Source organism: Megalobrama amblycephala, linkage group LG19 (assembly GCF_018812025.1).
Source record: "Megalobrama amblycephala isolate DHTTF-2021 linkage group LG19, ASM1881202v1, whole genome shotgun sequence".
Lineage (NCBI taxonomy): Eukaryota > Metazoa > Chordata > Actinopteri > Cypriniformes > Xenocyprididae > Megalobrama > Megalobrama amblycephala.
The window spans coordinates 34,784,273-34,811,611 of record NC_063062.1 but is presented as its reverse complement, the minus strand read 5'-3'; the positions used below and the strand labels follow the sequence as shown (position 1 = coordinate 34,811,611).

General features: G+C 38.0%; 1 protein-coding gene across 6 annotated transcripts in view; it reads left to right on the top strand.

Moving 5' to 3' along the window:
* The window catches only part of kirrel3b (kirre like nephrin family adhesion molecule 3b), a 231,040-nt gene that overhangs the window by 149,437 nt on the left and 54,264 nt on the right, over positions 1–27,339 (top strand). For all 6 annotated transcript variants that reach the window (XM_048168405.1, XM_048168411.1, XM_048168406.1 and 3 more), the window contains exons 3-5: positions 6,915–7,064; positions 16,968–17,125; positions 26,664–26,814. In XM_048168405.1, coding sequence (XP_048024362.1) covers positions 6,915–7,064; positions 16,968–17,125; positions 26,664–26,814 — 459 coding nt within the window. The remainder of the gene's footprint in view (positions 1–6,914; positions 7,065–16,967; positions 17,126–26,663; positions 26,815–27,339) is intronic.

Genomic DNA, 27,339 nt, shown 5'->3' with positions numbered 1-27,339 from the left:
CATGTATATATTTAAGAAATATTTGCATGTATATACTGTACATATACTTATATAATTTATATATATATAAATATGAATATTTTATATACAGATATAACAAATTTATCTTAAATACATACATGTCTGTGTATTTATATATACATTATGTAACATAAACTTTTATTTTGGGTGTGATTAATCGTCACATTATTTTGGATGCAATTAATTGTGATTAATCGCGATTAATTGTTTGCCCAGCATTACAAACAAACAAACAAACATATAAATAAATAAATAAAATAAAATAAATAAAACATTTAAATACATTTAAAGATTTAAAATAAAATAAAATAATGTTTAAGTATTTGATTTAGTCTTGCATGATTAGACATAATGTAGTAATCAAAACAGACATATAGGTTGAATTCAGGTTTATTGCAACATTTTTCCAGTTATCTCAATGGCAAAAAGTGTCTCAATCAACCTGAATTCACCCTACAAATACACATGTAAAGGCACTTGACAGTCAGAGATCATGTGGGGACCGAGTCAGTACTACTGACACATAAAAGGGTTGGTCTCAATAAATTTGATTACACTTTATTTCAATAGTCCACTTTAGAGATTCTACTAACTACACAACTACAGGTCAACTAATTCTCATTAATTTGCAACTACATGTCAACAGTATTAGTAGACTGTTAGGTTAGGGTTCGGGTTAGTAGAATATGTTGACATGTACTTGCAAAGTTACTTATAGTTAGTAGAATGTCAGCTGGGAAGCATAAAAATAAAGTGTTGGCAGATATTAAGCAGACAGTGTACTAAAACTCTAATGAATACCCTAGTTGATGTGCAGACTAATCAAAATTAAATGTTACGTTAAAGGGTTAGTTCACCCAAAAATGAAATTTCTGTCATTTATTACTCACCCTCATGCCGTTCCACACCCGTAAGACCTTCGTTAATCTTCAGAACACAAATTAAGATATTTTAGTTTAAATCCGATGGCTCCGTGAGGCCTTCATAGGGAGCAATGACATTTCCTCTCTCAAGATCCATAAAGGTACTAAAAACATATTTAAATTGGTTCATGTGAGTACAGTGGTTCAATATTAATATTATAAAGCAATGAGAATATTTTTAGTGTGCCAAAAAAAAACAAAATAACGACTTATTTAGTGATGGCCGATTTCAAAACAATGCTTTATGAAGATTCGGAGCACAAATGAATCAGTGTATCGAACCTGCTGTTCGGAGCGCCACAATCACATGATTTCAGCCGTTGGCAGTTTTACACAGGATCTGAATCATGATTCGACACACTGATTCATTTGTGCTCTGATGTTTCCTGAAGCAGTGTTTTGAAATCGGCCATCACCAAATAAGCCGTTATTTTTTTTTTTTGCCGCACCAAAAATATTCTCGTCGCTTTATAATATTAATATTGAACCACTGTACTCACATGAACTGATTTAAATATGTTTTTTAGTACCTTTATGGATCTTGAGAGAGGAAGTGTCATTGCTGGCTATGAAGGCCTCACGGAGCCATCGGATTTCAACTAAAATATCTTAATTTATGTTCCGAAGATGAACGAAGGACTTACAGGTGTGGAACGGCATGAGGGTAAGTAATAAATGACAGAATTTTCTTTTTTGAGTGAACTAACCCTTTAAATCTTTTTTTTTTTTTTTTTTAATTTCGAATCTAAGCACTCACGTAACATACCATCCCTGCTTTCTACAAAATATATCCAAATTTTGGTTCCCAGAAACAAAGCGAATGGAAGAAAATAACAGTCGTGTATGTAATTAACACATTCTCTCTCAATCATTTGCTCTGTTTGAGCCGACAGGCAGATACTCACTTGTTCCCTCGAACCATTAATCACTGCGTCACGTCTCCATTCACGGCCCTTTCCCCCTTCCATCGATCCGACATAAAGACTAATCCTTTCCTGTCCTGATGGATTCATTAACTCTAATGGGGCTATTTTATATTGTTTGCTTTGGTTGACGTGGGTTGTCTTAGGGATTCATTGTGATCAATGATAGAATTATTTCATTTTTCTCTCTCACATCCTCTGTTGTGCATTTCTTGGGTGAACCATGCATGATTTATATAATGATATATTAATCTAAAAGGTGTCCAGATGAGAGATGAAATGTGGATCATACCGAACATACTGACAGAATGCACATATTTGGGTTAATAAAAAACTGCATTTGTATGGACCAAGCTCAGATAATGATACAGGTGGGTGGATGTAATCTCAAGATCACAGTTAATCATTGTTTGTTATTTGACTGGCGTCAGCTTGCACAAAGACTAGCTAAGATTGCTCCTTCACTTTATTACAGGATCACTGTAGGAAGTAAATCCCTGCTGATTTCAAACTCATACATTCAAAGCCTACTAGTTTCATCAAGAGTTTGTGTGTGTCCCACTCAGCAAACAAACAAGCAAATAAATAATTTGCACATTATAATATTACTTATGTAAAATAAGACAGACAAGCATTCTCTTGAGCCTGCCCAAGTCAAAGCAGTGCATTGTGGTTGAGTCCATGTTGATAAGTAGCTTTTGCAAATTACTGTGTATTCATAGTGCTTGATAAATCAGTAATGTGTTCAGAAGCCAATGCACATATTCTGCATTCATCTGAGAAATAAGTCCTCAAGATTTGCAGCTAGGCATTAAGTGGCAATAGATGCCGCCTGCAACAAACCCATCAATCTCTCATCAGGAATAAACACAGTATCGAACTAAGTCAATGGCCATTAAAATGACTCGGTCTGCTTCCCTTGCGTTGACTGGCGGCCACCATAAACAGTGTTTGATTTGCCTATGTTCACATTACAGGCCATAAATTGCAACCTGACAGTTGTCAAGGTTAAACGTATTGCCCGGAGTTTGACTTAACAGAGTTTTCAGTATGGTTTAATTTGAGTATCAACTTCAGATTTCTCAGACTGCCACAAATGAGACAACTGTAAAATATAGGAAGAGTTCACAGTTAATGTGCACAGGATAACTATTATTTTGAATTTCAAATGACATTGATGATAAATGTTTTAGTTCATATTGAAACTCTGATTGCAGACTTTTGGGATCACAGTGTGATCTTCTGAAACTCAAGTAAACCACTCAAGTTGAGATCACTTTTATGAAAAGCATGAGATTTAAATGAAAGTCTCTGTTTGCTTGCCATTTAATCTCCATGACATCTAGAATAAACAACTGAGATATTAAAGAGATAAAAAGTGATTTTTATACGCAAGCTGCACGGATCGGATAAGCGAACAAATTGTGCCTTCTCAAACAGAAAACAAATGAGGTCAAACATAGGTAAATAACTGGCCACTTATATCATGTAGTGTCAATATAGACTGTTCCTTTCGCATAACAGCTTTCCTTCTTAATTATTTAAATATCACCATATTTTTTTGTAAGACCTTCAAAACAACTTTCCAAAGTAGTCCACCAACTGATGTGGGCACAGTCTGTTTTTGATGGCTTATTAAATGTTTGTTTTTTGGGTTATCCTGCCCATTTTCTGTCTCCCACTCACTTAGAGAAATTAAAAGCTGTATGTGGGCAGATAAAACACATTGCACCATAATCGTCTGCTGCTCTCTCCTCAATAGGGGAAATGAGAGACACTTCATGGTCTATTAAAAGTGAATGGGATCCAATGAGGCAACAGGCAATAATTGGCATTTTCTGGCACAGTGATTTCAACAGGCAGGCTCAAGGACTTAAAAGCCATTAGTCCAGTCCAGTCTATTTTTCACTCCTTTCTGCAATATGTTAAAGCACATCCCTCTTTCAAGCCTCATTGCTGTAGATTACAGTGATGGCTGCAGTAATAGCCCCGTGGCAGAGATTAGGAACAGGTTGGACTTCGTACCACACAGCACTCCAAAAGATATAGGTGATATCGGGATGCCCTTTCAGTTTGACAATCGGTGATACATCTCTAAACAAGTGGAGTCGGTTATATAAACCCAATCAAACACAAAAACACATGCCGTTTTTAATCCTCTCAGTTCGAAACACGGGGCCAACAACACTTTAAATAGAAAACGGACTTGCTCGCTTCGAGCACCCCGAGAGCATGAGGGTGCATGACGATTATGTCACAGAGAATTCTCTGGAGCGAACATGAATCATATCGATGGATGCTGTAAAAATCGATATTCTGCCACAGGTCATTCACTGGCAAAGATTCAAATGGCTGCTCTGTGGAGACTGGAAGCAGGCACTGGAAGCGTTCACTTCTGAAGGTGTAAATTTAGCCACATAAAAAGCAATATTGAATTAAATTGAGGAAAAAATGCACAGCGCTCTGTTCTGTAGAGAATACGCTGAGATCAGCTTCTGATGCTATTAAATCCGTATCACCCATCAGCCATCAATTACCGTCTTGACTTGGAAAGAGAGACTGCACTAACAGCAATGACAGCACTTTTTAGGGGTCTCAATGGAAATTGCAGATCTCTCATAATTAGAAGTATTTTGCCTCCTGAGAGACATTAAAGACATTCATATGGAGAGGTTGTGAAATGTACCGTAAAGTATGACACAATCAAACGTCTCCTCCCCAATTTGCATTCCCTATAGTGACAAACCAAGCTTCTGCATTCGCTCCTTATGCAAATTCCCGGATAATAGTCTGCTGATGCGTTTTAAAGGCCCTCGGATCTGCTTGCCGTTGTAAAACAGTCAGTTTTCCCTGAAATACATCCCGCTGAGTGTATTATTAAACCGCAAATCACCGTTCCTCTGCATCAGTAGAACACATCTCAATCTTCTTGGCTCTGTGTGCTGCTTACTAAGTACTACACCTACAGCAGCATGCCCGAGGACCAGCGGAACATATTATAGCCAAACCAGCGGATTGCCTCACCTCAATCAACAATCGTCTCACCTCAATCATCAGCACGGCTCACTTCAGCCGGCACAAAGTCTCACGCCAACCGGCGCAAAATCACACCCCAACCTTCAGAAAGTCTCACCCTAACTGGCAGAAAGTCTCACCCCAACCATTAGAAAGCCTCACACATCTGTTCATAGAAAGGTCATAGATGTGCTCTTGCGCAGGTTCTTGTCTCACATTGAGTTTTTTTTTTATTGTCCTGAGGGACACAAGTCGTCAATCTTTTCAATTTACAAAAGAAGGGGGGGAGAGGCCCTTGGTTTGGACTTGAACATAAGAAGTAGGCTACAAGACATGACTATTTTCATTGTTTTCCACACATCCATGAAAGCAGATGAAATCTCATGTATTGCAGATACAAATAATATAAAATAAATTCAACTGATGTCCTTTGATATCGCAGAGGTTGCTAACAAACAGCAACTGTTGCATCAGTCGCTAACACTTACTCCCTGTGGCATTCGAGGACTACCTTACACTGTCATGAAGTGACTAAAAAACTCTTTCAGTTCTTGGTTAGTACTCTGAAACTGACAAACTATAATTTCCCCAGATTTTATCTACCTAGAAACGTTTTAAAAAACACACAAAGGACATTCTTAAAGTGACCCCCGGGTATTAAGACTTATATGGCCTAAGATAATGTAAATGATGTCATCACAACTTCCCATTCTTTTCTCCTCTTAGACTTAGATCACTTCTCTTGGGGCCCATCGACTGAAAATTGGCATCATATATTATATTCCGAGTTGTGTTGCAGTAAAAATAGCAACAGGGTAGTGTCAGTAGTGCAAGCATTTGACACCATCGACGTAGAATTCACTGTGCACCGAAACAAAATGGCACCCCCCATTGTCTAAATATGTCATGGATTTTTTAAATAACTTAAATCTTTCATGGGTTTTCTACTACATATTTCAGTAAGAGACATCATTTACGTTATACGAAGCCATACAGGTCTTAAAGGTCCCCTTGATTCAAAAATTGAATTTACCTTGGCATAGTTAAATAACAAGAGTTCAGTACATGGAAAAGACATACAGTGAGTCTCAAACTCCATTGTTTCCTCCTTCTTATATAAATCTCATTTGTTTAAAAGACCTCAGAAGAACAGGCGAATCTCAACATAACACCGACTGTTACGTAACAGTCGGGGTGTACGCCACAATATTTGCATAATGCCAGCCCATGATGTTCCCAACATTATAAAAGGCATTAGACAAGGGCAGCCAGGTAACGTCTGGAGCTGCACACAGCTGAATCATCAGACTAGGTAAGCAAGAACAACAGCGAAAAATGGCAGATGGAGCAATAATAACTGACATAATCAATGATAGCATGATATTTTTACTAATTGTCTTTCTAAAAGTTTCGTTAGCATGTTGCTAATGTACTGTTAAATGAGGTTAAAGTTACCATCGTTTCTTACTGTATTCACGGAGACAAGAGCCGTCGCTATTTTCATTTTTTAAACACTTGCAGTCTGTATAATGCATAAACACAACTTCATTCTTTATAAATCTCTCCAACAGTGTAGCATTAGCCGTTAGCCACGGAGAACAGCCTCAAATTCACTCAGAATAAAACTTTAACATCCAAATAAATACTTTACTCACATAATTCGAAGCATGCATGCAGCATGCATGACGAACATCTTGTAAAGATCCATTTGAGGGTTATATTAGCTGTGTGAACTTTGTAAATGCGCTGTAATATAGTCGACAGCTGGTGTGGCAGGGAGCACGCGATTTAAGGGGGCGGCGCCGAGTGTAAATCAGTGCATTGTTAATGATGCCCCAAAATAGGCAGTTATAAATTAATTTAAAAAAATCTATGGGGTATTTTGAGCTGAGACTTCACAGACACATTCAGGAGACACCTTAGACTTATATTACATCTTGTGAAAGAACGTTCTTGGGCACCTTTAATACCCGATATTCCCTTTAAAGCAGTCACTGATGGTCATTAACCAGTCAACTTCCCTGTTTTCCAGGTTATCCTCGCTACGCTGTGGTTGGGGATCACGCAACTGGCGAGCACCACTTGCGAATCCAGAGGGTGGAGCTGATGGATGATGCTGTGTTCGAGTGCCAGGCCATCCAGGCCGCCATGAGGTCCCGTCCCGCTCGACTTACTGTCCTAGGTTAGTCACGACTGCGGGTATACGTGGAGACTGATGAAGAAGTCCTGCCCATAGCTTATTTGCATACTTTTATCAAGAGCTATCTTTGCATTCTCAAATGTCCCTTTCCTTACATTCAAAGCTTTTGTAATTTATTTAATAAAACAGCATCCACAAATTAATCAAAATATGCATATAGACTAATTACAATGATCTCAAACTATCCGTGAGCATGAGATCAGCGAAGAATAATGTACAGTTTTAAAAATAGATTTTTCACTGACCAAACTCCCCTGCAGTACCATAAGTTCTCACTTTTAATTTCCTGCTGCAAATCCCACTGTCTTCATTATTAAACCAGAGAGGTCATTGAATCTTAATTAAGTTTTATTGGGTTATTATTCAGCGTTGCTGTTTCTGCGATATTGGGCAGCAACAGTGTTATCTGTGCTGAGGTTGTAATCAACCACCTGGTAGGTTTATCTGCACTAAAAAAAAGACCACCCACACCCGCCTAGTTATAGCTCTTCCCCGCACCAGTGGGCAAAACTGCGGGTTACTGGGAGAGCACTGAGTGAGGTCGGGATTGGGCTGGTGTTATGGAAGAGGTGGGGTAAGCACATGTGCTCGCCAGCCGGAATGTGATTTGCTTTATTGATCTCCACTAATGAAAAGTTAAAATAATGACCTGCATGGGAGGATGTAGTGAGGGAAATTAGAGGAAGAAAGAAGACAAATTACGGTGGTCTGCGGTTTCTCTCTGCTGCTCTCCTTTACAAATGACTTATTTGCTTATTACAAGCACTTAGCATAGACAAAACAGTCACCTAAATCCCACAACTACCAGTATCACAACCACCTTATGACCAGAACATCTTTCACCAATGTCAACCTGCAAATATGTTTGATTGTTGAATTGACTGGAGGAAATGAATCGAAAGCAATGATGCACGGGCTGTTTTGTTTATCATGATTCTCTCCTGCTGTGGTCATTATTAATTGGGTCTTAATTAGTACTGCTTTAGAACTGCCTCAATGGGCACTGATAACGCTAATTATCCACCACAAACTCAAAACCAAGAACCTCAAGTTCATCCCAGTCTAGTTTAATTTCCTGTCAAGTTGGTCACCATGGGGCTAGTGGCTTTGTGACTATTCGATAGTTAATTTCAAGGGGCTAAACAAGGATCATATTATGCTCTATCATAATTTCCTTGATCTTATGAGATAAAAAGAGTTCATTGTATTATGAAAACATACTGTAACTTCCAGAACTCAAAACATCCTCCCCAATAATAAAGACCAACAAACTAAGCTGGAAAAACTAATTCCGAAAAGACTTTTAGAAGTCAGTGAAAGGAATATATTTGAACACATGACCACCAATACTTAGCCATCGGTTACACCTACTATAATAAGCCTCAAGGTTTCAGGAATAAAAAAAAATAAAAAAATAGGTGACCAGATTCTCTAACCTGTGCTTGTAATATATGCAAGCTCTGTAGCAGAGTGATCTCTGGGCTGTCTTTTACAATGTCAAGAAGCCTGGTTTGTGCAGCGGTGATGACAGGAATGGGAGTGTGACTCCCGGTCTTCCCAGTATTTCTTACCTGACAGCTGAAGTGGTCCCTCAGCCCCTCGCTTCATGACTCAGCCTTCCCTCACATACCGACTGAAGGCTGAGGTTAGGGCAGGTGTACTCTCTACAGACTTCCGCATATAGCCTGGATCAACCAATCCCGCAAGAAGCTTTGATATCTGATCAAGCGTTTGAAAGTGGAGAAAACTGAATCCCAACTGTGAATTATCCTGAATATAAAAATTCTCAAGCACTTTAAAGTGTTGCTTGCTTGCAAAACTTGGGGAAAGCTTGTGGGGAAGGGGTCATCAAAGAGAAAGCTGTATCATCATGTCCGCCGTGACACGAGATGGTAAAATCTGCTCACTATAGCCATACCCTTGAATTTTGAACTCTGCCTTTGCAGAACTCTGGGATTTTGTGGGTTGACCTCAAGAGGTCACTTATTCAGAATTGGTTATGAAGAAAAAGGGATTCTTTTAGCAGTTGCTACCTTGCCCTGTGGGCTAATTATATACACTCTAAAAGATCACCATCCTTGTCTTCTCACGGGTCCCCTCAACATTAATCTCAGCCCAGGTGAAAAAGGACAGCAGCGTAATGGAGGGACAGAGCTCGTCAAAAAGATTTTGAATGCATTTTCTTCTCCCCTGCATGGGGGCTCAGAACTTCTAGCTTTGAGTGTTTTGCAAAGTCTTTATCGATTTCTACGAACCTCTTAAACATTTGTACTTCTGGCAATTTACTTTTTGACCCCAACTCTCCATCACCACCCTTTAACTCAGTTTTGCTCTTTCTAATTGTCTTGTTAATGATTCTCATTGCTCTTCCCTACAAGAAAAAGTAAGTTTGCCAGATGATCTTATATTCTGTTATCTTATAAATTCTGAAATTGCCCATTAGAAAATATTTGCTTTTCAAGGGATTAAATCTTTGGAAGATGCAAGGGCTAAATCTACCCCACTCATTTCTCCTTCCCATTCGCACAAATTAATAATTATGATTTCATAACTAATGGAAGATCAAGTGTCCTTGCGGGAAAAAATAAATAGGTGCAGACACTTGGAATCTGTATTACTTTGCATTTGGAAGTCTCAAAGTCTTAGCCTGTGATTTGATAAACAGCTTCGAGGCATGGAGATTATTAACTTTTAATTGCGAATCACAAAATGCAACCGCTCAACATCTTTTCAAAAACGTCCTGCTTATAGTCTTATGAAGATAAACAAAGGTCATCAATTCAAATCCAGATTTCATTTCCAAGTGCAATGCCCTGAACACCACCGAACTTCATTTAATCTCTTTTTCCACAAGAGATGATGCTTTTAAATTGACTAAATATGAATCAAATGCAAACAAACATGCCAAACCTAGAAGTACAATGTTTCATCCCTTATGAGATCAACAAACCAATCTTATAAACTTTGAGTTGGAAACTTTGACCTGAATTGCAAGTAAAAGAACTTAAGAAACAAATTAACAACAATAAAGCCCCGTTATTGAAAACCAATGCAACTTTTTTGTTCTTTGAACCAACAGTTGTTGGCAAACATTCAGAGCTTTCCAAATCCCATAAAACCAGTCTGTGTTTGCGCGCATGTTTGTTGAAAGATGATTCTTACTAAATCAAATATTAGAGACAAAATTGATTAAATAGCTGGTTTATGTACCATTGTGTTTGAACTACTGCACATGTAACTGTGCACAAAATTCAAGCAGATGTTATTTAAACGGACGATTAGCTTTGCTGGGAGTTCCACCCTGCTGGGCTGTGACCTCAGACACATCTGCAAACATACTCCTGTGACCTGAATGACAGACGAGACTCTGTACAGATGTTCTGTTACTTACAAACTGTCAAACTGTCAACGTTTCTGTGATGTAATTCACACTGACATGTTGAGTAAGAGACACTTTTGAAGGAAATTATTTTATTATTTAGTCAGTGTCAGGATATGTGATAACAATGATTACAAAACAAAGACAAAAATAATTTAAAGAATAATAATTAGAAAAAGAAAATACAATTCTTGAACAGAAGTAGTTGAACGTAAAGAAATAATGTAGTTTAACAATGTTTTATTATTACATTGTAGGGGACAAATTATTTAAACTAAACTGTTTTACTGCTATTATTGTTTGACAAAATATTTATCTGCCAATTCAAAGTGCAGTCAACATACAGAAACATGCAATCAATCAATCAAACAGGAAGTGATTTCACGACCTCTCCAGACCATTATTACTATATGTAGAGGTCAACAAGTTTCAAATATATGATAATTTAACCATTTTATGACAAGGCAAGGTTAAATAAATCTTTATGAATTAATATAATAAGACATGATTAGCATATATTTAAAAGATGATTAGTATATATTCAAGTTGTAAGGAATATGTAAGGAAAACTACTTTGTACTTGATAGTTACAAGACATGACATTTTAAAAATATTATAAAGGTTATTTATTTATTTATTTATTTATTTATTTATTTTTTACCAAATGAAACCATGGATACAAATGTTAAAAGGAGATTTAAAACACTTGATTTTTTAAAGACATTTCCTTTTCATTATCATATAGACTCGTCTGCCTTGTTGTGAAGTTCACTTCTTTCTAGTGACCGAACAACTAGTTACTAGCATTGCAGGAACCACAATAGCCAATTTCAAAGTCTTATGGTGCTATTTTTTTATTATTATTTCTTTTCAGCAAGAGTCTTTTTACTGTCTCATTGTCATCTCCACACCATCAGAAACACTTCACCAACTTCCAACCACCACCTTTTCACAATCTGACCCCACCACACCTCTTCAACTTGAGGTACCCAACCGTGTCTCATAACTTCCTCTCTTTTCCAACCTACTGCTATAGTCAGAGGCCATGACAATGCTCTCAGAAAACAAAACGAGTCTGCTTGTAGTGGTCACGCCAAAACCCAGCCCACGCTCACCGCCAGTGCCCCGGCACCTCTATTTCCTGCACACTTTGATGCTTATTCAAAGGTAAATCTTATTTTCTTTCCATCACCTTTGGTTTCCCAACCGCTGACTCCACTCTGCTTTAACTCTGGCAATCTGGCCGGGCATCACTCATGCATCGAGCTGTTGAAACCGTACCCGTAAAGACTCTGCCAAATGGAGAGAAGCGAAAGAAATGGAGAGAGCAAGAGATGGAGAATATGGATCAGCGTTGAATTCTGCCTCCCGCAAAGCAACACATTAGTGACAGCGCTGTGAAGGGAGCTTTGATTTGGGCCAGTGAGCCACGTATGTCACTTGTCTCCATTTCTGGCATGTTTTCGATTACACTTCCTCTTCTTTCTTGTTTCGTTGCTGATCTATCTATCACAGCCTGTAGCAGCCGCATGAGCAGGTGACGGCAGCCGCTGCTGAAACAGACGGGCCTCATTGTTGTGCCAGACACGTCAGTGGAGGCAAAACACCACCTCACCCATTCGGTTCCCAACAGATTGCTTTCCCCCCGTCCCAGAAGCTGGATTACAGGCCATATCACCTCACTCTTCCACAATCTTGTTTTTGATGTCAATAACTCAACCTGCGAAGCCACTGCCATAGAAGCCCACTGTAAATGAAGTGAAATTTCCTCCTCTGCAATTACTATAGCATCAAACCCACTCTGGAGAATAAAAGAGATTTCTCTCTCTCTCTCTCTCATGTTCTTCCTTTTAGCTCTTGGACCCGAAACATCACCCATTCAGCTGATTTAAAAAGCTTGTTGCTGAAATTCAAGGTCCCCAGTTGATTGAGCCAATGTTTCAGTCCATTTGGTTAATTGCAAATCCATTTGCCTGCATGTTATTTATTGTTTTCTTCAGATGCTTTCTACAAGTTAAGAATCTTGTCACTTTGAGCCAGGTCTTGTTTCTGGCTACAGATTTTTTATTTTTTTATTTTATAATGGTTTTTGAAAATACGCTGGACTTAGAAGACCTAAAATATTGTACAAACATTTTCACTGTGAAATTGCTCCTCTGTTCAGTGATAATTTTTGCTTTTTAATAAACTCCACTCTCAGTTTGCATGTCATGACATTGTGAAACAACAATATACGCACAGTCTGTGTGTTATGTCCAACCAATAAATCAGTGCACAATGAAGGGATAGTTTGCCCCAAAATTTATTTTTGTCATCATTAACTCATGCCCACATTGTTCCAAGATTTTCTTTCATCCATGCAGCAAAAAAAAGGAGATGTGGTGTTTTCTTTCCAATGCAATGACAGTAAATTAAAGCAAAAAAGCTGCTAGCTTCAGAAATGGCAAAAAGCACAATAAAACATAACAGTGATTTCTACAAGATTTCTCAAACCATATAATAGCTTAACATTTAGGCTGAAAATCTCTTCCAATGTAACTTAGTTGAATATGACACAATGCATATGATGTGGCAAGATTTACATCAACGATTTGACATAATATGTGTTCGTTCTCATAAAAAGTTATCACGTGGCTTCAAAAGACATAGAAAATGTGTTGTATTTACTAGTTTCAGTGTGCTTTCATGCTGCTTTTTTTTTTTTTTTTTGAAGCTTGACAGCATCTGTCTTCAGTCATCTAGGAAAATCTAAAATGATTTGCGTTTCAAGGAAAGAAATGATGGTGAGTAAATGACAGAATTCATTCAAACTGTAAAAGAGAGATCGCTAACAGGCAATATATCAGGATAGAAAGACAAAATTATGGATTAAGGCTTTCCCAGCCAAGTGGAGGGTGGAAGAATTGCAGCCCACTGGCCAGTAATTAAAAAGGAGTGATCAATCCGAGCTGCTGACCGACTCATGAGAAATCTATTGAGTGACTGCGGTAAAGCGCTAATTTGAAGCCATTAGGGGATGCAGAGTTTGCAAACAGGCCGGTAATGATGATGGCTTGCATGGCTACAGGGTTGCCCTTTGTACTGCTGTCAGACTAAGAGTGTCTGGGAGAGCTGAAATTAGATAGGGAATGTCTGACAAAAACCTCAGCACCACAGCCCGAAATAACAGCTCCTTCCTTTAATGATCAGAGCCATTTGTAGTGCATGGGAACAGCCATCAGTAGTGACAGGCCTATGGTGTACGGCTCTGGGGTGATGAGGTCTGCAAAGAGAAATGCAGAACCTGATTTCACCAAGTACAACATGTTTCTGGATCAACATCTTTGTTGTTCCTGTAACAACATTCCAATCAATCAGTCAGATTTGAGGGGCAAGTGTACAGTTCATGTCAAGTTTAGGCTTACAACCGGGGTTAGGTGCTTCTTCATCAGTGTTATTCACCCATCATTCCCCTCTGATTTTGCTTATGGGTAGATATAGTTTTAGGGGTAGGGATATGGTTAGGACTAAATTTTCAGACAGGAATGTTGTTCCAGGATCAACAAATTGTGACCCAGGAATGCCTCTTAATTGAAGTGGAGCTGCGATTTAGCTGATATGTTTTTAAAAAAGTGTGTCTCCATCTTTGCCCTGCTCTGCTATGATCATCCACACTGAGAAAGTTACTAATAAAAAGTCATTTAATCTGAATGCCTTTAAACACATTAAAATAAAATATCTGCCCTACCAAGGACATCTAACTCAGAAATATAATTCAGTCTGTCGCATTTAAAGCGGACCTTCATGGGAAAGCTAATAAATATCCACAATAATCATCTTCGCGGGTCAAGAAAGAGTCAAGACTGCCTGTAAAAAGCCTGAAGTGAAGCAATCCTACTGTGCATTTTTTTCTATTGAGAGATCTATACTTGAGCCTGCGACAGAAAAATCAGACCTCCAACCGGCAAACAAAAACTGGTTTCCTTGACATAAATATATCTGCTAGATCTGAGGTTTGCAAAATTGCAAAAAATAAATGTATTTCATTTCATTTTCATTATGACTAGAGTCTCACCTTTGCAATTACTGCTTTCATAGGCAAGAAATCAATTACATATAAGGTTAAAGAAAAGATGAATCTGTTATCAATCCTCATTCTATTATTTGTATTTTTAGTTTGAGGGAGGAGATGATGAGGATGTGGTTGGTCTGAATGTAGGCACAAGTCAGTATAGAAATAGTACAGCTTTCCATTTCACAAATATGTATGTGAATTCTGGAATACTGCATTAAAACAAATGCTGGATGGAAATATGCAAATCAAGTTTCCAAAATGCACATACATGCTCACTTGATTAGATTTATGCAGTCACTTGCACATAAAATAGTGGAAACTCTGTATAAATCCCTAAATACGTATCAAAAAAGTCATATGACTGATGGAATAATTTGCCCAAACATGTTTATCTCATCATTCTGAAATGCCAGAGACTGTCACAAAACATCAAATAATTTATTGTATTTAATAAGAGCCACTGTGGCGTCCCCAGTCGATACAACTTCATTTCTGTTTTGCACCAATTTTCCCATAAGGGACCAATTTGTTTTCTTTAGCACATGGAATGGAAACAGTTTTGTAGTTATATTTCCATTTTTTTTTTTTTTTTTTTTTATTAAATTACACTCGTAACTTGGATAGAAACCTATACTGTGGCTCAGTGGTGCCAGACCTAGAATCCCTAACTTACAACACATCCCACCCATCAACTGTATCAGAGAACTGAGGCTCGCTCAGAAACCGACTGCGACTTAAAAGTGTCAGTCATAAATGACAGTTGATGTTTCAGAGTTTTACCTTCCCCAGGATCGCACATGGAGTCTCGTCGTACAACCTGACCATCGACGATTACACAAAACATCAAGAAACTGCACAGCGTACACGAGGCTTTGTCGTCCTCTCCGAGTTTTTCTCCGGTTCCAGATCTTTAAAATTTCATCTGTGGGAATAATTTATATTGTTTGTGTGCACAGCTGAACGTACTCATTGAATACTTTTAATAGTGTAAGCAAAGATTGAACAGCTTTCTTTTTTCAGCCTAATTAAAGACCTCAGCGTCGTACAATTCTGAACAACCCCTTGACTGTAATTATCTTTCTCTTTGCCGTGACCTCCTCTTATTGTGTCCTTTTCTCTTTCTTTCTCTCTCTCTACTTCTCTCTGCCAGCTGCTTACAAACTTTGATTTTCTCTTGCCCCAGATCTGTTCAGTAATGAGCATGCAGTGCGATCAATAATTCACTGGAGTTTGAATAAAACCCAGGATGATCAGGTTTGGGTGTGTGTTAAACAGAGAGAGTAATCAGTGCCATTCATGAAGTTGTTTTCTGCTGGTCTTCACGGTCCTCACACAATGTCTCCTGGCTGCTCTTAGATTGCCTCTACGCCCCCTCGGTCCTCACTTGCTATTTCGCTTCCATGCCGCTATTACATACGCTCCACGTACACACTCGCCTGCTCCTCGCTCAAATCGCACCTGCTCTCTTTAAATGCAGATAAAATTAAACCACTCTACTGTGATCAAACCTTGATGCTCGGCCTACACCGTTTAGTTCAGAATACTGTAAGATTTTAGAAAATTGTTTTCCAGTTGCAGCTTTTCTCTCTTCGTGTACATGAAACGATCTAAATTAAACTACCCAGGCTTGTGAAAGAACACGTGCCTGTGGTGATATTTTTGCAAAAATGATATTACATTGCTTCTAGCATGTTTTGTGACACTCCAAAGTCCAGTGAGTGGCACTAAAGTGTGCTCAAATTTCTCAGGAACAGATAAACGTGACTGTGCCAACGTTTTGGTTCAGACACAACACGTATCTCTGCGGTTTGGAAATGAAATGTCTAGTGAGTGGCGCTAAAAGGTTAATGCTCTATCGTGTTTGAAAATAACCTATCTACACCATGTCATTTTAGCTTGCATGCTTCTAAATGGCTTTGAGCTCTTTTATCGTGACTCTGCATCACAAGTGCAATGCTGTACCAGGTGAGCTACAGCCAGGAGAGCAAAAGCCAAACATATGGAGTTGGTTATGCGATGCAAACGTATCAAAATGTATCAGTTTACAAATCATTCACTATGGGCAAAAGTGTTTCCAGGTCACAACAGTATTGTGCAAGGAATTGCGCATAAAGAGTCTTCGTTAATCGCTAATCCGCCCTGTAATCATAATTTGTGTGAAAAGGAATAAACATTGTTGGTGTTTTTCTGCCTGTTATTATGTTTATTTCAGCTAGAAACTGCAGTGGTGTTTTGGAGTTTTGCAAAAAATGTAGGTAGAGGCATGTTTTCCAATGAGCCTAGGTTTATTCAATTAATATGCGCAGGCACTGGAAGTGACCCAGAAGAAAATCTTACAGCTCAGGGGTTCATGTTGTAGCACGAGTTCATATTGAAATCTCTGAATTTTGAGTGCAGACCTGGTATCTTGGCAGATCTCCCAACATTATTTTCTATTTTCCCTCTTGTGTAGTTCCACCTGACGACCCAGTCATCATCGGAGGGCCTGTGGTGAGCCTGAGAGCGGGTGACCCTGTCAATCTGACATGTCACGCAGACAATGCCAAACCCGCTGCCTCAATCATCTGGATCCGAAATGGGGAAGTGCTGAATGGAGCCATGTACTCTAAGGTAAGAATTGAGGGGTGTGTACTAATCATGATTCACCACATCACCACCCTGGTTCACCACATCAAAAGTAGATAAGAAACATAACAACATAAGTATGTCGTTACCTTGACAAAATGATCTTGTGGCCATGACATATTATTACTTTCCCACAATTTAATATGGCATGGCCACCACAAAGCTAAGTGAACTGAACATGTCCCCTCCCGGTCAGCGAAATATATGTATAGCCCCTGTAAGAGTATAAGATGTGTACATGTATATAGAAACATGTCATTAATTACTTAATCAGTAAAACCTTTTTAAGAACTTTTTTAACCAAATAATTTATGTTTTTGAAACCTCCCGCACAATTATTGCAGTTGTTTTATAATGACCAGGATAGCGGATAATAGCAGATAATTTTGTCTGTATTTTGATAAAAATAAAAAATGTAGGGTGGGGACTTGGTTCTATCCATCTGTTGTTGATTGGATGTTGTAATGTGGGCGTGGCACTAAAAAGTGGAGGCAAAAGATCCAGTTATAATTTTTTGATTAAAAATGACAAGGTCATTTTCTTTCTTTCTTTGTTTTTTAAAATTAAACATAAGGCAGAAATTAGGGACTGCATAAGAAGAATACATTTTGAAATTAAGTGTTAATTTATTTGTTTTTAGTGAAGGCAAAGATCTGTTAGAGTTTAATGCTGTTGAAATGTTTGTGGTTATCATTGTACCGAAGAGTCGATACATGAAGGTAAACACTACATTGACTCTATAAGCAATAACAGCGCTAATGCCAGTGACAAATAATATCTCACTTGTTCATTAAATATACATGTTAAATAAGTTATGTTAGCATGTGCTATTATAGCTGTTGATTTGAACTGAAATAGATAAGATTAATTGGTTCCAGGGCTACAACTTTTCAAATTTTTTTGAGAGAATCAACTTTAAAATTTGTGTATATGCTACAAATTATCAAGTTCCTCTAACTCAATGTAGCTTGTTGGTTGAACATAAATTCACTCAAAGTTGTCATAACTCAAAAAATATTATGCAAACTGTTGGGTTCATTTCATTATTTCATTATTTATTTATTTGTTTATCCATTTATCCAACACATTTTTAGAGTATATAACATGCATTTAGAAAACAGATGCATTTTCATTTCATGCCGACTTTAAGCTTAATCTATATCTTTTCCCAAAAATAAAGGTAGGCTACAACATTGTATACAGCACGTTTATGCATCTATCAACACGTTTTATATTTAGTTTAGTTATATTCGTTTTGAGGCAAAAGAATACTCTATAAGGCGGCTTTCTTCAATTTCATATGAAATGGCCACTCGTCGTGAGAGCCATCTGTGGTCATGATTGCTTGCACCATCTGCACTCATTCGCTATAGCCCTTAGCTCCATTTGATTGGAAGAAAATCCCTGGAAATCCAGCCTCTAACTGAAATGACAGAGACATGTTTGTCCTCCTTACCCTGCAAAATGTGTCAACACAAACAAACAGATGGCAAGATAAGGCAAAGCCATATTGTTTTCCCCGAATTATTTTTTTCCTTGAACGTTCCTCCTCCCCTCTTCTATACAGCTGATGTTTGAACGTGATACGTGATCAAGCCCAAATCCATGTGTCATATTGCTGTTAATAAAACTAATAATATTTCAGCTCGCCTTTCCGATCTTCTGCTGGGGTCAATCTGAGGCAGAAAGCAGCATGAACTCAGCCATATAAATAAAGAGTGCTTGCAAGATCCACTTGGCTGATGCTAAGGCTACCCCCTCTTTCTAGCTGATCGGATTATTGGCTGTTTCTAAAGAGCAGATAAACACCATTGATTTAGCTGGTATAAGTGAATGTCATATTGCCCATCAGTACACTCGCTACGGGAGGCACCGGTAATCGAGGGACGAGTGCTCATTTTTTTTTTTTTTTTTTTTTTGCGGTTGGTGCGGTGACGGGTGTGAGGGACAGGGCATTGTGATGGATGTAGGCAGTTGAGCTTTCTAATATCTCTATTCATGTTATTAAAAAGCAATGCAGTCAATTAAGCCACAATCACTTGGTCTGAATAATGGAGAATGGGACGAGCGGAAACATTCCCACACTCCCCCTTCATCAGGCTCATAATCGGGACAAATGAAGGCCAATGTCTGTATGAAGAATGCAGTGAATATGTCTTTCTATTGGACTGACATTTCTGTTATCGGAGAGACTTAATAATTCCAATGACTAGTCTGTCATTCTTCCATTACTAGATTTCTAATGGCCTCTGAATGTCATTACTTGATGAGCTGCAGTAAAACACAGATAGAGGTGTTGTAGATGTGACGATAAGGCACAACAAAGGCAAAGCAGCACACGGAAGGGATGGAGGAAATTCATATCAGGTCAGCATTTTGAAGAGTGTGCAAAGTGTGCAAAATTTTAAAGGGGCTATAAATAAGAATTTTCATGCATTAATTGCTTCTTTATTGCCAATGTGTGAACAGCTTGTAACGAAACTTAAAAATTTAGACCTTCCCTGACTTCCTTGGTTATCTATGAAAGCATGTAGACTGATTTTTGTGTGAAGGACTTGGGAGGTTTTTGCCGGGAAATTCAAAAGTATGTGTAGTTTACACACTCCCAAGAGGCTTTTTCCCCTTCTATGACACATGAAATGAATGCTTATACAATGTTCAGGATAATGTCAATGTGTCATGCAAAGAAAAGGGATTAATTAAAAGCCAGATCTATATAGTCTGTATAGTGTCAAATATACAAGCTATCATAATAGTGTAATTTTAAGTACCTCATCATAAGTTGCTGCTGAAGTTCACTTAATGGCCACCGATGTCGCTAATAACAAGGGTTTCATATTCAGTTCTACATATAAATTAATTTTAGGGGGGTTAGTTTTTTAGAAGGACTTTCTATAATTTGTTTTTGATGCACAATGTGTTGCGGCTGGTCTTGCATAACACAAAATTGTCTTTTGGTACCACTAACACAGCTAAAGTACCTTTAAAGGGATAGTTCACCCAGAAATGAGAATTTGATGTTTATCTGCTTACCCCCAGGGCATCCAAGATGTAGGTGACTTTGTTTCTTCAGTAGAACACAAATGATGATTTTTAACTCCAACCGTTGCCGTCTGTCAGTCTTATAATGCGAGTGAATGGTAACACAATTTATAAGAGTCAAAAAATATGCATAGACAAATCCAAATTAAACCCTGCGGCTCATGGTGGTGCATTGATGTCCTAAGACACGAAACGATCAGTTTGTGCAAGAAACCGAACAGTATTTATATCATTTTTTACCTCTAATACACCACTACGTCCAACTGCGCTCAGCACTCGGTTAGTGAGGTCTGATCGCGCTCGGCAGTGATGTCTCGCGCGTATACTTCAGTGAGTGCTAGACATTACTTCCGTTGTCAGAGCACGATCAGACCTCACTAAGCGAATGCTGAACGCAGTTGGACATCATTTCGCCTCAGATCCGCTAAATCCCAGCGTCTGCCAAATCAGAAATACCGGTTCGTTGGCAGAAACTGCTAAACACCACTTCCCTTTGTCAGCAAAGCCTCTAAGTCCACAGAAGAACCAATCGGAAGACTTGAATCGAATCATATGATTTCAAGATGAATGACATTGTGTGTATGTGCAGTCTTTCAATTGCCAAGCTGTAAGTTTTTAGCATGTTTTGTCCAACGTTTTTTGTCCAAGGTTTTTGCAAAAAAAAAAAAAAAACAAAGTCACACAAGGAATTGATTTTGCAGCAAAAGACAGGCAAATTTGTTAATTACCAATGAACTGACTAAAGTGACATTTTTGAAAAATAAAGCGTTTCAATAACTGACTAATAACCTTTTTAATGCCATTAAAGTGAAATTACTGAACCTAAACACATGAACCTGGTAAAAAAAAAAAAAAAAAGCTCATTTAAAAGAAAACGTCAGACAGACTAAGAAGTTTTTGCATCTGTACTCTTCATATATATTTACTATTTCTTTCTCCCTGCTCCACAACTGCTCAAAACCTCCCCTTTCCCTCCTTATCTGTCTCTCAAATTTAATTTTACCCCCAAGACTCCATCCCTGCTTAGATTTCTGTATAATTAGTGAAGGCTTTTAAATAGTAATGCCCACCATGAGAGAATATTTCAATATTTCAGATAGAGTTCTAATTAACTTTAGTATCAAACTGAAAGTGGCAAAATGTTTCATGCTGCTGAAGCCGGTTGCACGCAGAGCAGCTCCACAGACACACGAGCCTGACTGTCGCCTTCACGCCTATTCTGTTAATACGTGAAACATCAGTCTGCCTCCACCCCTTCACTTCTCTTCCCTCCCCACCGCACCCTCCTCTTAATTAACCTTCTTGCGGTTTTGCCACCGAAATTAAAAGTGGGAGAGCAGAGAAGTAAAAAGGCATTTAATTAATTGCACCGTAAAATGGTGGAAATTAATCAGAACTGGAGGTGCAAGATTAAATTAGTTAATCAAAGAATGGCTTTTAACCCCAGGAACAGAGACAGAACTATACAGTCTTTTTGAGGGAGATGGAAAAACAAAGCCGCAGAACACTTATCTCTCTTAAAGTGAAATTAATACGTGGTAATAGGCGGCGAAATGTGTGGCCGTGCTGGTCTTCAATTATTGCCGCTGATTCGAAACACCTTCCAGCGACGGTTCCCTTTGAAAACGTGTTAAGGGACTTTGCGATGGCATGCTAATGTTGCCTAAATTATAGTATTAGTACGCCTTGAGGTCTAATCAGCAAATCGCTGCCGTTTTTCTCCAGACGTCAACCTTAATTTCACACAATTTTTGTCTGCACACTTCAAAAGGATGTTTACTGACATTTGCTAACCTTTCAAACAGAGTAAACGGCTAGATGAGGCCAACTCAGACACTTTATTTTTCAGATTTTGACATTTGACAAGGGACAGGCCCATTTGACATGCGCATACGGCTGAGGCATTGTGCCTTAAAAACACATCTAGTTTTGACATTTCTAATTCTGTCTCAGGCCTCATTCTTAAGCTGTATTCTCCACTCTTCACTTCCTGTAGGGAGAACTGACACACTCCAGGCTGCACCACCAGAAATTATCTATTTGTAATTTGGAGCTATTTTCGGCCCGGTCCTGGTTAAGTGTTGAGTCCTTGGCTGTTTCAGGCCCCATTCAAGATTAATGACTTCAGACAGGCCCTGAGCAATGAGGGAAACAATCCGGACTGTGTCAGGCAGGATATTACATTGACACATCCTGCGGCTGACAGCTTGTGTCTTTCAGCTGGTGAGGTGAGCACCTAGTCTGCCGGAGCAACAGTCGTCACGCTAGCTGCTCGACTCTCTGACAAACACAATATGCCGTACAGTATAGAATGGCCTACGTTTGGCGAAACCCCTTCAGCAGAACCATACTGCAAATGAATTCAGGCTAGGTGCAGTGTTTTTAAAAGTATTGCAATAGCATTCATAGAAATTATTAGTTTTAATATAGTTAGTGTTACCCATAAATGTTAATCATATATGCTCACTGGAGAGATGTGCCTCTGCCAACAAACTCAAATTCACTGCAGTTATCAGCTGAAATGACCACTAGTGGCTGTAAAAAAAAACTTTTATTTATTTTCACACAAATTATGATAATTGCAACAGATCATTAATTAATAAAAACTTATTTTTGCATTGCTCCTTGCACAATACTGTGCTGTAATGATCTCAACTCTCTTTTACCACAGTGCATCACATAACCAGCTCCATATGTACAGCTTTTTACTCTGATGTAGTAAACTTGCTCTGTAGCTCACCTGGTACAGCACTATACATGTGATACAAAGCGATCAGGTTTGAGATCTGTAAAATATGAGTCACAATAAAAGAGCTCAAAGCCTCATAGAAACAATCTAAAATGCCTTTGTTGATTCAGCAAATGAGTTTTCATCACACGTTTTCTTTTGTTAACACTATCGGTTTGGTTTAGGGTTTTCTTTACCGGTTGCATATAGACTTACACATACACAATAACCTTATAGCTTGAACAAATGTATTTCAATGGGCAAGGCAGACATGCCAATATTAAGCTATTAACCTGCTAACAAGCTTACCTTCAATATTGCTGATGTATTTCATGTAAAAATTGCTGTATAGAATTTTATATGGACAGACCACCCTCATCCCCTCGATTTTGACCGAGGCAGCGAGTCTACTCTGATGTACACTTCAAGCAGCTCTATATCCCACAATTCAACTTGATTGTGATGTCACAGCAGATCGAGCTTAACTTAAGTGTATGATATATTAATTATTTTCAGAATTAATCGCATAATAGTCTATAATATATTAATTATGTTGAGATTCAATTGCATAATACTTGTAGCTGCCTTATGTTCACAGTCAAAGTTTATACTATTGATATTTTGTTTCATTTGTGTAATTTTATTTTTCTCCAGACAGCTCATACCTAGCCTATAGGATTTATATATTTTCTCCAACAACTTATAAGTATATAGAATGGTGCAGAAAACTAATTCATAAGTACAAAATGGGTTTAAATAATAAAATCAGCTCCACAGTGAATTCCGAGTGAATAAGGGCTTAGTGCGTTTCATTTAAACTTTATGCATGAGTTCCGCCAGTATTGGGCATTCGTGCAACGTAAGCAATGATGCACATCCAAGTCCACGAGACGGAGGGAAGTTAGCAAGTAAAAGATATAAAAATTTGGCTGGGATTTTATCACCTGAGCCTCACTTTCAGTTTCAAAATGGCTGCCATGTGAAATGGAGGGTGGAGAGAGGACAGGATATGATGGTTAGTAGAGGCAGTAACACAATCTTGAAATGATTCATGGTGACATCAAGACCTTTGTGGCACTCGTAATAACACATTCTCAATGTGTTTTAAATATATGCCTCTTTTGCTCCTCCTCCCTTCTGTCTCACACTCTTTCCCTTTCCATCTCTTTGTTTCCTCTCTGTTGGTGGGATGGAGTGTATGAGGTTTTATTACTATATTTCAAATCAATAGCAAAAAAGAGAAAAAAAAAAAATGAGTTAGTAATTACTACTATTAGCAAGCTCCCTATCACTGGCCTGTGCAATGACGTGACTAATTATTAGCAAGTGATTATTATGGCTCAAAAGTACATTATTCTTCTAGATTCCTTAGGGGAGCTGATGACATTAATACAGGGTCTTATAGAGACACAGATGGGGTCTTGACTGGCCACCCACACAAGTCAGTGCTTTTGGCATTAAAAGGCCACAAGCTTCTGTGAGTGGTTGGTAGAGGGGAAATTTTGCCGGAGCACTTTCACAAGCTGGAAATTGCACTTTCATGAATGTAACAATGTGCATAGCTAGATTTTGGTGGTAAAAGATGTACTTCTGGGGCCGTATTCACAAAATATTTTATCTTACCACTAAGAGTTCTCCTAAATAGCAGTAAAAGTTCTTAGCTACGAGTTTTCTCTTAAAACCTATTCACAAAGCTGCTGAGACATACTTTTACTAAGGAATAGACTGAAGTCTTAAGCTAAGAGTAAGGGCGGGGTTGACCTCTTTGCTATGGAGTAAACACACAGTGATTGGCTGATGGGGAGGAGTCAGTGATTTAATCATAGAAATATTGTAGAATGAGGTGTCATGTTTCCATATTAAAATAGAGGTTTTAAAATACAAATGTTGCCATAGTCAAAATGCCATATTGTTGCCATAAAGGTTTTAAAATGTAGGCTAAGTGTCACTAATTAAACTAGTATATACAGTTAACTAGTATATATACCGTTAATATATATATATATATATATATATATATATATTTTACTCTATTCAATCATTTGTAAGTGTGAACTCATGAAAACCACTGGCACAGGTAATCAGACAACATTTATTTATTTGTTAAAGATTTTTTTTTGGCACCTCATTGTAGATTCAAATCTATAAATCAAAATGTATTGCATTTATGAAGAAAAAGTTCAGCACCCAAGGCTCTATCGCTATTGCCTCAATGGTGTACAGTGTCTTTGGGTGGATTAGGACTGTTTGTGATTTGGTCTTAGTGACTTAGGAGTCCTCTTGACTACTCCTAATGTTTCACAGACTTAGGAGCTAGTTTTAGCGCTAAAATGCTTTGTGAAATACTCTTAGAGCAAAAATTTAGGACTCCTAAAATTAGGACTGACACACCCTTTTTTTTTAAGAGTTTCTCCTAAATCGGCAAGTTAGGAGCTACTTTTAGCCTTAAGATGTTTTGTGAATACGGCCCCTGATATATATATATATATATATATATATATATATATAGAGAGAGAGAGAGAGAGAGAGAGAGAGAGAGAGATGGATGGATGGATGGATGTAGATGTAAAAACATTATTATATATAAATCTATTTTCGATTAGCTTACTGGTTGATTTTTCTCATATATTTTTGGCCCATGTGTGTATATATATATATATTTATTTATTTATTTTTTTTTTTTATTTTTTAGAATTTACTTGTATTTATTTGCGCCATGTACAGTTTCTAATAAATGTTGGCAATTTAAAAAAAAAAACTAAAGATTTTAGCTTTAAATTTTTTTTTATTTTATTTAATTTTTAGTTTTTCTATTTATTCATTTTAATGAATTTTCTGGCCCGTATGGGGTCGCTTGACTGTCCATTGCATCCAAACCCAAACAGCTTTGAGAGTCGATGAAAAATGAAGAAATAGCGAGTATCATGGTGCATCTCTCCCTTCATTCTGTAACACAAGCCAGGACGAATGCCTGCTGCAATGGCCAATTTATTCTGGTGGTGACTGTTGTGTTGGCCATGCTGGTTAGCATCTCTCTTTCTCTCTGCCTCTCTGTGAGTCATTGCCGTGTGACAGAGAGTGTGGATTCTGTCGAACGCTTCCAGATGGAGCTCTACGCTGGGCAGACAAGGCCTAGCACAGACTATGACCACTGGAAAAGAAGATTGATTTCTTCTGTGGTGTACAACATGCCATGCACCAGAGCTTTACTCTCAAACTGCACAAAGGAGCCCACAAACATGCTGTTTTCTCCCAAAAACAATTGGTCCATGAGCAGAGACACCATGAGCACAATACTGACTGTTTGTCTCCATTTCTTATGGGCAGCTGGGGGGAAAAGTGCTTTTTTTTAATCCCAGCCTTGGGATTGATTTTGAATGATGTTGTTTTGTGCTGTCTTTCACTTTCAACACTCATGACTGCAACTGAAAAAAAAAAAAAAAAAATCCTTCATGGTAAAAAGGTTGTATATAAGGAGAAATGTTTTCAATGATTGCACATTGGCTACTTTAATGTTTTATGGGTTATTTCAATTAAAAAAAAAGAAGAAAAAAAAAAGGTGTTTATTAGTGGTTTCATTCGTTAAACTTAATTAAAATTAAATATGAATGAAAACAGTTATTAATTCAAACTAAATCCATAAAATGATCCCATTATGGGAATCCCTAAAAGGTTCTATATATGAAGCGCCTGACAGAATCCTTTAAGGTTGTGTTTAGGAGTGTTGATCATTACTTTATTCTCTTCCTGTAGACTCTTCTTCGAGATGGGCGAAGGGAGAGCACCGTAAGCACCCTCTACATTTCAGCCTCCAACATCGAATCTGGGCAGAAGATCATCTGTCGGGCATCCAACAAGGCCGTGCCCAATGGGAAAGAGACCAGTGTCACTATTGACATTCAACGTAAGTGATGCCAGAGTCATATTTTTCCTCTTTTTAATTTACAATAAGTCAGTTTTTGTTCTGTTTGGATCATGCTTTCTTAAAACCTCTAAGGGCACTAAGATTTTCAGCATTAATGTGAGGATTGTCTGCTGGATTCTCACAATTAATTTAGATTTGCTCTTTCTGAGAGTGGTGCTAAGATGAGCCATCATTTGCGTTTTGAAAATTATACCAATTTGTGAATCATAAAGTGAATAATAAACATTTTCTGAAATGTAGAAAGCACAAAACGTCACAAATCACTTGATAAATTTAATCTCTAACCAATTTACTCTCAGTGGATAAAATCATGTCTTTTCCCCCTTTGAATATCCAGTTTTTTTTCGGAAAAGCAAAAATGGACTTTAAATTGTTCACATCTCACCCACACGTTCTAGTTCCTTCTGGTTGGCTGTTTAAATCTCCTCTCTGGAAGTTTCAGAGGACAATACAGTTCTACTTGCATTGCGCATATCCTCATCAATAATGTTAAATGTTAACCCT